The sequence below is a fragment of the Gymnoscopelus braueri genome (genome assembly GCF_963280865.1).
Source record: "Gymnoscopelus braueri genome assembly, chromosome: 4".
In the NCBI taxonomy this organism is placed as follows: Eukaryota; Metazoa; Chordata; class Actinopteri; order Myctophiformes; family Myctophidae; genus Gymnoscopelus; species Gymnoscopelus braueri.
Genome location: NC_137605.1, coordinates 4,411,397 through 4,423,836, shown reverse-complemented (window position 1 = coordinate 4,423,836; position 12,440 = coordinate 4,411,397). Strand labels below are relative to the sequence as shown.

Here is a 12,440-nt window from a genome sequence, read left to right as displayed (position 1 = left end):
ATAGGATTTCAGGATCTTTTTATCATTTTATCAACTGATAATAATGTAAACACACAAAGGTAAATCCAAGATCCTCTAAAAAAAAATATATATATATTTTTTTTATTTCTTTTTTGAAAATCGTTTTTTTTAAAATGAGAATCGATTCTGAATCGTCCAACAGTAGAATCGCGATTCGTATTCGAATCGATTTTTTCCGACACCCCTAACTACTACTACAGCTGTGAGTTTATGAATGAATGAATGACACCACTACTACTACAGCTGTGAGTTTATGAATAAATGAATGACACCACTACTACTACTACAGCTGTGAGTTTATGAATGAATGACACCACTAATACATTTTATACAATATAGTGGGGGTCCCTGCTTCATCTCTCTCTCTCAGCTAAGGGGTCCTTGGCCTGAAATGGTTGAAGACCCCTGGTCTAAAGTAAACCTCAGTAAGACCGAAGACTTTGCGGTCACAGTTGGTGACCTAATGTAATCACACATGTGTGAAATGTAAAACACACAGCCATGCGATCCAATGGTTCTTAAAGTGGTGTCCAGGGACCCTCAGGGGTCCTTGAGGGGTTTCCTAATGGACCCTTACAGGTCTGTAACTCTGAGAGCGTGCACATGGAACCAAATGGACGCTCGTACGCTCTCAGAGTTATGGGGGGTCACTTGAAAATGTAAAGGAACCCGTGATTTAGTCTGTGTCTTTAAAGTATTTCACAAAGCTGGATTAGGTTTGATAGATGACTTAAACAGTGTTATGAAGTGCCTTTGGGTAACTTCTCCTTTGATTTTGCACTAAAATAAAATATACTTGACTTGACTTTAGAGGGAGGGGGGGGTGTTAAGGCAAAGTTAATGTGCATTCATCTCACTTTGGTTTGTCGGTTGTAGAGAGAAATAAAACAACAACACAACTTGCTTTTGTTTATAAAATGTACTGAGGCATTAACACAGACTGTGATTCGGATGCACACTCACGCGCAAGCACACGCACGCACGCGCGCACGCACACACACACACACACACACACACACACACACACACACACACACACACACACACACACACACACACACACACACACACACACACACACACACATACACACACCTGTGAGGAGGAGATGAATAAAAACTGTTAGCATCTAAACACAATCTGGCCTCCCCCTTTTCCCCCCCGCAAGCCTCTCTCTCTCTCGCTCTCTCTCTCTCTCTCTCTCTCTCTCTCTCTCTCTCTCTCTCTCTCTCTCTCTCTCTCTCTCTCTCTCTCTTTTTCAAACCACTGGAGGAGAGAAAAGTGATGGAGAAACAGAGAGAGAGAAGATAAAAGGAGGGCATGATTTTAGTGGCCGTGAAATCAGATAACACTTTCTTCTCCTGTTATTTTCAAAAAGCTGTGGGGGAGTGGAGAGAGAGAAGGAGAGAGAGGAGGAGAGAGAGAAGGAGAGAGGAATATTCCATAGTGAAAACAGCAGATCTACTTCTCACAACACGTACATCGGCTATTTCCACAATATTTAAAATGTTTCGGCATTTTTTTTTTATCTTCACGCCTATAATGACATACTCAAAATGTTGCTTGATTATTAATCGATTATTTTATTCAATTGTTGATTATTTTTAATATTATTTAGTTAACACATTGGGTGCCAGAGGTTTATTAAAATATTATACGTTGAGTGCCTGCATTTCTTCCATCCACTTGCGTTATACGTTTCGTGCTGTGAGAAGCCCAGACGCGGAAGTGCATGTAAACAAAGCGTGGGTGCGAGACGGCGGAGGGTCCCGACTAACGCCTGGAACAATAATATTTCCAACGCGACCCTCCATTGCAGCGTGATCGCCGATCGAAAACGGCTCGTTTCCACCACGTTAAAAAGAAATGGAGATATTAAGCTTTTAGTCAAGGAGATAACATTGAAAACGCCGACCGGAAGGATTTTTGACATGGAGCCAGATCCAGCCTCTTCTTCTCAGAAACTCCTTGGGTGATGTCAAAGTTTCGTTTTAGCGCCCCACGTGGCCCACATGTATAAAAATAGAATTGGGTCAAAAACGGTCCGGACCGTTTTCGGCACTTCTCGTTTGGACCCTCAAAAACGGTCCGGACCGTTTTTGGCATTCAATGTGTTAATAGTCATTAGTTTGATTAACTGTTGGACCCCTACAAATTATTATCTTGACACATAGTATCTTTAACCCATTAGGACCTGAGGCCGATTCTACAAATGTCTTTTGTCTTCAAATGCTATAACAGCTGTTCTCAAACTCTTTCAAATGACATGAATTCGGCCGCCGACCCCCATCTCAAAATATTTTGTTCCAGGGACCCCCAGATGACAGTTCAGAAACCTGCCTACCAGTGACATCAGTGTTAGGCATGGTTGGTCATCTCTAACAACATTTCCCTTTTTGGGCGGTGAAACCGCCCCTATAAGTGAGGTTTGGATATTTGATAAATCCTGCGCTGTGATTGGCCAAAAAAAAAACTGCACCGTGATTGGCCAATCACAGTCTATTCAGGACTGTGATTGGCCAGTGTCACATGACACATGTGCATAGCCCTATATAAGAAACCATAACTTAAAAAAAAACATTTTTTTTTTTTTTTTAAAGTTATGGTTTCTTCCATCATAAAGAGTGTTTCAATAAATGTATTTATTTTTTGTACATGATTGGTTGACTCCATTCAGTATTGTGATTAGCTAGCAAGACACCGCCCACTTCACACAGGGTGTGATTTTTTTATTATTACTGTTAATTATTAATTAAAGTCATTATTAATGTGAGAACAATGGCTTCTATTATAACATGCTACAGGAATAGAAAGGCTGCAGTCTCTATCAGCTTGGATTCCCCATCGATGATGTCACTGGTAGACGGGTTTCTGAACTGTCCACAGCCCTCCTCTGAGACACAGACTGAGTAGACAAAAATGGTGCCATGTTATAATAGTCCATGAGCCAGAGCCCCAAAATTGAGCAATGATTATCGAAAGAGTGGGCAAAACCAAACCTATATTAAATTGTCCATAGGGTCAATACGAGTAAATAAATATATGATAACCTTTCCACAGGAGCAGCTTTTTCATAGTTATCACACCTTATTTTCCCCATACGTACATGACAGGTGAAAAAATTTCAACATTTAAAAAAGAGTTATCATAATGAAACTTCCCTAGTTGATTACTTACAAGAAGACAATGATTTATCGTATTACAAGTTTTCTGAAATTGTATATTTAGATATGCAAATTAGGCATTTAGTCCATGAGCCAGAGCCCCAAAATTGAGCCAGATATTGAATATTCGCTTGTTAAAAACCTTTGACTCCAACATCTTAACAAAATGAATGTTGACTCTGGCTTTGTCCAATGTTCCAATGTTGATTCTGGAAAGTTATGCAAATTCAGGCATATTTTCCTAATGCCTAATTTGCATATTTAAATATACAATTTCAGAAAACTTGTAATACGATAAATCATTGTCTTCATGTAAGTAATCAACTCAGGAAGTTTCATTATGATAACTCTTTTTAAAATGTTGTCATTTTTTCACCTGTCATGTACGTATGGGGAAAATAACAAAATGTGTGATAACCATGAAAAAGCTGCTCCTGTGGAAAGGTTATCATATATTTATTTACTCGTATTGACCCTATGAACAATTTAATATAGGTTTGGTTTTGCCCACTCTTTCGATAATGAAATCTTGTCTGGCTCATGGACTATAATGAGCATTAGTGAGGACCAATTATTATGAAGATAGGTTGAAAATGGGTGAAGTGGTCCTTTAAGAAACAAATATTTGGTCAATACGTTACTTTGATGCTTTGGCAAGAAATTGTTCTATAAACTTTCATGTGAATAAAATCTTTGAAATAAATGAGAGAGAGAGAGAGAGAGAGAGAGAGAGAGAGAGAGAGAGAGAGAGAGAGAGAGAGAGAGAGAGAGAGAGAGAGAGAGAGAGAGAGAGAGAGAGAGAGAGAGAGAGAGAGAGAGAGAGAGAGAGAGAGAGAGAGAGAGAGAGAGAGAGAGAGAGAGAGAGAGAGAGAGAGAGAGAGAGAGAGAGAGAGAGAGAGAGAGAGAGAGAGAGAGAGAGAGAGAGAGAGAGACTGAAGGAGCAAAAGAAAGAATCTTTACATAAATTACTGATGTGGTGAATAGAACAAGGTAACAATGTTACACACACACACACACAGTGCTGCCAGGCTGTGCCACAGAGAGGAGAACACTATTGTTACAGTTCCCAGAACAGTCCTGTCACACACAATGTGTGTGTGACTGTTAGAGCCTGCTCTCTCTCCCATGCAAGCATAACGTGTGTGTGCGTGCGTGCGTGCGTGCGCGTACTTGTGAGGACTAAATGTCCCCACTAGTATAGTACAATGTGAGAAATAGACATGGTGAAGACAACTTTTCTGGTCCTAACAAGGAAATTATCGTTTTATGCTTAAACATTCTTTTTAGAGAAAATCGGCCTCCTAAAACGTTGATGTCCTCACATGTATAGTAAAACAAGTGTGGGTGCGTGTGTGTGTCTGTGTGCTCTCTCCCATGCTGACATTGTATGTGTGTGTGTGTGTATGTGTGTATCGAGGCAGCCAGCAGAGAGACGGTACAATAGTATTACAATGTTTCCCACAGGTCTGAAATATAGTGTGAGTGTGTGTGTGTGTCATCCATGACCTGCTGCCGGCACAAAGACAGACACAATTACATGTGACAAAATAACAGGCGATTGTGACAAAGACGGCTCTGTCTTCAAAGTCGATATTTATTTATAAACGGTTGACCTAATGTGCCTGTTAAAATTGCAAAATAAACATGACAAAGACAACACAAAGAAAAGTTGAAAAGGAAAACAGTATCAAAATAAAGCAACGAAACCAAGAGCAAAACTAAAAACTAAAAAAAATCATGACCGAAATAAATAAACTAACTAACTAAAAACTAGAAAAGTGTGGAGCACTGATCCCCGGCAGGCCAGGTTGCCTACCCAGGGCTGTGTTGCGGCCTGTTATAGCCCCACCTAAAGGCATATTTGAAACATCTAGGGTGGTGGTTCTTCCTTGGCCTACTGGGAGTGTGCATGCAAAGTTTCATGATTTGTGGTATCGTTGGCAAAACTGGCCCCTTCTGCAAACCTTGAAAGCCAATCATAGCCATTCAGAATGGAATATGAAAGATCTGACAGATGCATCTTGATCACATGACAACAGAGATACTATCAATGGGACAAAATCTGTAGCAGTGTAGAAACGATTGATATCAGCCTCATGGTGGCGCTATAACAGGCCATTTGGAACATTGCCTGAGATTAGCTGTTTACAGATAGACGGACAGACTCACTAGGCACACAGGAGTGAAAACATAATCCCTTGCCTTAGCCCTTCCGGCCTGGTGGGGATAATCAGGAAATGCAACAAGTGTTGCTGAGTTAACCACATAACATATACTTACACTTTGTTGTACGGCGAATAGAGAAACTTGCAGCAAGGGGAGAAGAAAACACCAGTGAATTGAAATGACCTGAATGAACAACACAACATGAAGGGGGGAAAAAAAGATGATTCAGTAGAAAATGAATTCCTGGATTCAGGTTAAAAATAACTTAATAGAGCACGCAAATGGAAGTCATGTCACATGAGAACACCTAAACTATTTCATGTTGTTTATTCTCCATATACAGCACAGCATGCCTGTCTGTCTGTCTGTCTGTCTGTCTGTCTGTCTGTCTGTCTGCAGAACAGGCAAACAGGATGCAGGCTGACATCCTGACAGGGATTATGTTTAGGTTCATGCTGATGTGCGAACATCAAACGGCAATCAAGGGCACGACACCCCCCATACCTTCAGGACATGGTCCAACCCCCATACCTTCAGTACATGGTCCAAGTCCCTCCCTCCCTCTCTATCTGTCTTTCTCTGTCTGTGTCTCTGGTCATTTCAAGCTGTAGACTTACATTTTATTTTTTTGTCACTTTCACCCTTTTGTGATTTCTTTAATCTCCCCCCCGCCCCCACCACAATGCCCCGCCCCTACCACACTGCCCCGCCCCCACCACACTGCCAAAATACCGTTGTACCCCCTGAACCCATCTCACACACACACACACACGCGCACACACACACACACACACACACACACACAGACCCACACACGCACGCACACACACACACACACACACACACACACACACACACACACACACACACACACACACACACACACACACACACACACACACACACACACACACACACACACACAGACATATTCAATTGGAATGGTCTTTATTGGCATGAGAAAACATGAATTTGCATCGCCAAAGCAAAAGATGGATCAAAACAATGAAAACAAAACAATATGTGTGTACAGTTAAATGTGAATAGAGAAATGTGTAAACGGAGCTGGGTTCTATTGCAATTTAGAGAAAACTATTTTACAAAGCCTTAAGAATTGTGCCTTTGCTGTCAGAAATAGTTATGTATACACATCGACGAAGGAAAGGTTAGCTTGGGATACACTCGTGGAACAAATGGCAGCAATATTTCTGTGTTTTGCTTTGGCTTGGTATGAAACCATTGGGACAAATAGCAACACATTTTTTAAATTTATTTAACCCATTAAAATCGGGGAAGCATCTGTTTTGTCATTTTTAGATTTTAGCGTTGGCTATTCAAAAGATAGCAGATATGCAAGCTCACAGCGCGTCACTTTGTGCAGCACCGTGCGAGCTTGGACGTCTGCTATTTTTGAATTTGTTTTGAAAAATCATGAAAGTGTTTGAAAATGTTTTAATAATTTAGATTTTTTTTTTAACACAAATCTCTCTCTCTCTCTCTCTCCAGCTCTGCCTATAGATGAAGGTTCTCGCACGCCCTGCATGAAGCTTAGAGTCACCGTCTGCAGTGAGACAAGTGAGTCACTTCCTCCTCACATCTACTTCCTGTTATCACACTCTCTCTCAGCTGTCCTACTGTCTGTCTCGCGTTATTATGGACCCCACCGCAGTTCTAGGCAAGACCCGCTGTGATTGGTCAGTAGTCGCTGTGAATGACAGTTCTCGTTTTTGCAACTATGCCTAAACCTAACCCTAACCTCATTAAACTATGCCTGCCAGGGAGCCAATCAGACAGGTAAGGCGGGTCTATATCCTATAACGTTGGTGGGATTCATAATCACGCATCTGTCTCCCTTTCAGCTTTCCTACTGTCTGTCTTTCCTACACTGTCTCCCTCTCTGCTGTGCTACTGTCTGTCTCTCCTACACTGTCTCCCTCTCTGCTGTGCTACTGTCTGTCTCTCCTACACTGTCTCTCTCTCAGCTGTCCTACTGTCTGTCTCTCCTACACTGTCTCCCTCTCTGCTGTGCTACTGTCTGTCTCTCCTACACTGTCTGTCTCTCAGCTGTCCTACTGTCTGTCTCTCCTACACTGTCTGTCTCTCAGCTGTCCTACTGTCTGTCTCTCCTACACTGTCTGTCTCTCAGCTGTCCTACTGTCTGTCTCTCCTACACTGTCTGTCTCTAAACTGTCCTACTGTCTGTCTCTCCTACACTGTCTGTCTCTCAGCTGTCCTACTGTCTGTCTCTCCTACACCGTCTGTCTCTCAGCTGTCCTACTGTCTGTCTCTCCTACACTGTCTTTCTCTCAGCTGTCCTACTGTCTGTCTCTCCTACACTGTCTCTCTCTCAGCTGTCCTACTGTCTGTCTCTCCTACACACTGTCTGTCTCTCAGCTGTCCTACTGTCTGTCTCTCCTACACTGTCTGTCTCTCAGCTGTCCTACTGTCTGTCTCTCCTACACTGTCTGTCTCTCAGCTGTCCTACTGTCTGTCTCTCCTACACTGTCTTTCTCTCAGCTGTCCTACTGTCTGTCTCTCCTCTTTTGATGCTTTTGTGTGACACTTTATTATTATGATGTAGTAGGGCGTTAAAATAGTTAAAAATAGTGTTTTTTCCAATGATATGTAAAATATCCTCACGGTCCACCAATGGGCCCCGACCCACATGTTGTGAACCACTGTCCCTAGATATTCTAATTGTTTTTTTATTGCTAAGGATATACACATGTTTCCTGCTGATAACTGAGCTATTATACTGACTCACTTTATGGAGCATTTTACACACAGTCCCTTGCTGTTCGCTGGATTTACAAACTAATTGGATTGAAGAGTTCTGAAGCATTAAGGCTTTGTATAGAACCATCTCTCTCTCTCTCTCTCTCTCTCTCTCTCTCTCTCTCTCTCTCTCTCTCTCACCTTCACTCTCGCTCTCTTTTGCTCTCTCTCTTCTCCCTCCCTTTCTCGCCCCCTCTCTCTCTCTCTCTCTCTCTCTCTCTCTCATATCCTCTGTCTCTCTCTCTCTTCCTCTCTGTAACTCTCAAGTTCAAAGCTTTATTGCCATGACAGAGGAGAAACATGTATTGCCAAAGCAGAGCAGAAGACACGATACAGAGATTAGTACAAATATTAGCGATAACGCAAATATAAACATCAAATACAATACAACGCTATTAATAAAATGACGCTGGATTCAGCTCATCTTACAATAAATTGCACAAAATCTCTACCTACGTATAAAGCAATACTTAGTTGCTGTCATGCTCTTATTTTTGAACACGTTGACATCCAAACTCGACTTACTGAAACGCTATGTCACAGTTTAAAAAAAACATCTTGTCTGGAGGCAATAATGTAAAACTCTTTCACTGAAGGTCCTCATTTTGTAAAGTTATTTTCTTCATAAAGCTGAGTTATCATTCATTCATTCATTCATAGCATGGCCATCAGCGCACTATCCAGCTTCCCCTATAGGGCAGGGTTCTTCAACGTTTTCAGCCCAAGGACCCCCTAGCTGAGAGAGAAATGAAGCAGGGACCCCCTCTATATTGTATAAAATTGTGTTTCAGATTTTTTTCCTATTTTTTTCCCCTCTACAGTGTAGAGGGAAATCTACACTGTAATTGAATCTGCTATTTTTGAATCTGCTATTTTTGGCAAAGAGGTATAGGTGTAGAGACTACACCTATACCTCTTTGCCAAAAATAGCAGATCTACAAGATCTGCTAATGTTCCCCTCAGAATAGGGATGCTAGGGTTCAAGTGGTTAATGTAAAAAAGAAAAAACATCCTCTCACACAAAGATTTCGCGGACCCCCTATAGTAACTCTGAGGACCCCCTGAGGGGTCCCGGACCCCCTGTTGAAGACCCCTGCCATAGTGCATAGTGCAGTAGCCTCGATCTCCAGGCTTAGTTTTGCTAAAAAATAAAAGCCGACCGGTTGATGTTCCGGGCATAGGAAGTGTTTCATTTTCCCCAACCAACCAGAGTGCAGTGGGCGTCGCTCCAAATGTTGTGACGTCAGGGCTCTCAATGCTACACATTGGGGAGGGGGGGGGGCGGGGCAGGGCCGGGGCTGACGGACAGATCGGTGAACCAATAGGATTCGGCGGAATTTTTCTATTTTTCTTATTAAAAAAAATAAAAAAAAATCTCTATTTTCTTTTTTGACAAACAATACAAAAAAACTATGTATCGAGTGCTCGGATCCAATAAAACATATATTTTGTTTGTTTTTATAACTTGATACATCGTTTTTTGTATTGTCCCTGTCAAAATAAACATAAAAAAAATTAATAATAATACGTTTTTTTTTGTGTTTGAATATTAATTTTCATATTCAAATATACATAGTTTTCCCCATATTTGAGGAATATTCGAATATTAATTCACCAGCCCTATAGTGCAGTGGTCTCACTACCCGTATGTATCACATCAATTGAGGGTAAAAGGCATAAAAAAAAAAGACTATAGCATTTTCTGGAGGAATAATTGCAATCCCATTTACGTACTTGTGTCTATGCAATACCCGTGTTTTTATGCTGTGAGCTATTGTTTTTTTTTGTGTGTGATATGTTGAAACTAGTTTTTGCTCTTGCTTGCATTTGTATATTGTTCTGTGTTCTTCTTCTCACTGATACAATGCAAATTCTACTTGCTACTGTATCTATACCAGAGGTCTTCAACAGGGGGGTCCTCAGAGTTACTAAAGGGGGGTCCGCCAAATCTTCATGCGATAGGATTTTTTTTTTTTTACATTAACCACTTTTACATTAACCAACAAAATAGCCGATCTACAAGCTCACAACGCGAGGCGTTGTGAGCTTGTAGATCGGCTATTTTTGGCAAAGAGGTGTGGTGTAGAGAAGGGAAAAAATGGTATACAATATAGAGGGGGTCCCTGCTTCATCTCTCTCTCAGCTAGGGGGTCACCCACCCAACTTGAACAATAGTCAATCAACTGTAGTGCATCGCTCACCAATAGTCACACACAAAGTGGGGGGGGGGGGGGATACTGGCATGATGCCAGTATCTCCATTCTGCTACTCTGTCTGGGTGAGTAAAGGTCCCAGGCTGGCAGCAGCTCAGTCCTGGTTAACTAACCTCCCTCTGTAGAGCGTTGGCTGGCGCACCGCCACGCATTGTGAGCTTGTGGATCGGCTATTTTCAAATGGCTGAAATATATATAGGGCTGAAGAGGTTAATGTATGTTTTGTAATAATAATCAAACACTACAAAGTAACTAGTAACTCTAGTTCTCAAAAAATTGTAGTGGAGTAAAAGTACAATATTTGTAGTGGAGTAGAAGTAAACGTACAGAAAATTTGATATAATCCAGTAAAGTAAAAGTACCTCAAAATTGTGCTTATGTACAGTACTTGAGTAAATGTACCTAGTTACTTTACAATGCAATACCTACCATCAGCTCCCAGTACTTGCCGCGCAACTCAGTCAGGCCTATACCCAAGCTAGCTACTCATACACTGAGTTAGCCGTGCCCTAGGATCGAACCCAGAGCCTTGTGGTTCAAAGGTCGAGTGCTCTACCAACTGAGCTATATGCGTACAAATTCTATACGCGTAGTGAAAGTGTGAAAAGTAAATTGAGGTGAAAAAGGGGTGGAAAGGAGAAAAAAAGTGGGAAAGGTAGCGGTTGCAAAGGTCAGAATCCTTCGCAATAGTGGTGACGAGTTTGGAGGCAATTGGACTACCTGCAGTCCAAACATGAATACACACACACACACACACACACACACACACACACACACACACACACACACACACACACACACACACACACACACACACACACACACACACACACTCTGATAATAGATGTGGGATTGGTATCCTGACCTAAAGTGAAAATGTATCTTCTGTTAACTACAGAGTTAAAGAGACCCCATGTTACTGAACAAACACACGTGATTACTATGAGAATATACTGCTGTAGAGCTTCATTCCACCTTTAATATAAAGTAGTGTAATACTTTACATTGACATTTCTCCACACCGTTTGTGAGGATCAGGGACATGGATAAAGTCGGCGTAGATGTGATTTATTTCTTCTCAAAGAAAAACCTCTCCAATCCAGATATTTGTAACGGTGCAGAAAGAAGTGAGACTCCCTGATGCCAAAGTGAACACAGCCTGCTCTTTCTCAGTGCAGTGTAAAACCCTCACTGGGATTAAAGAATAAAAACCTGGAAAACTTTTCTTTTTTTTCTATCAGGCCAGGTCCCAATCTGGATTTGTGAAACAGCGTGAAATACTTGGTCTTGTGCCAAAAATAGCAGATTTACAAGCTCACAACGGGCCACAGAACGACGGTGTGTGTGTGTGTGTACTCCCTAGGCTGGCGGGGGGAGTGTAGCGCCCAGGATCACTTAGATAATTGGCACAGAGTGAAAAAGGGTTTTCTTATAGAAGAAAAAAAATCATTGTCATAAATACTTTATGCTTTCAGTCGCAAATTCAAAGTCTTCTTTCAATCACCATGATATTTGTTTTAGTAAATAATGGTCCCATACATGTTTTAAATTGATGATAAAGTAGGGTGTGCTCCTATAAGGGCTTCTACTGGCTCTACTGAGTGAAGACACGCCCTCACTGCCCTTCCAGCCAGTAGAATTATATTATTATTATTATTATTATTATTATTATATACTATATAGTAGTATTATTAATAGTAATAATACTATTTGAATTAGCTTAAAGAGTGGCTTCAAAACGGGTCTGTAGAAACCAATGGGTCACGTGACGGCTCTCTTCGTCCATATTGTGTGTGTGTGTGTGTGTGTGTGTGTGTGTGTGTGTGTGTGTGTGTGTGTGTGTGTGTGTGTGTGTGTGTGTGTGTGTGTGTGTGTGTGTGTGTGTGTGTGAGAGAGACCAGCTGGTATCTCTCTCTCTCCCTATATCTCGCTTGCTTCTCTCTCTCTCGCCCCCCCCCCCCCTCTCTCTCTCTCCTGGTGTAATGGACAGTAATGTTAGTCTTTCGCTTCACTGGCTTGCCTGTTCTTTTTAGCAATACAGCCCAGTCACTGTGGGAATCTGTGTGTGTGTGCGTGTGTGTGTGTGTATGTATGTGTGTGT

General features: G+C 41.6%; 1 protein-coding gene across 1 annotated transcript in view; it reads left to right on the top strand.

The window, feature by feature from the left end:
• The window catches only part of efna4 (ephrin A4), a 107,338-nt gene that overhangs the window by 82,196 nt on the left and 12,702 nt on the right, over positions 1–12,440 (top strand). Inside the window, exon 4 of the mRNA XM_080426397.1 lies at positions 6,858–6,926. Within this exon, the coding sequence (XP_080282523.1) occupies positions 6,858–6,926 (69 nt within the window). The remainder of the gene's footprint in view (positions 1–6,857; positions 6,927–12,440) is intronic.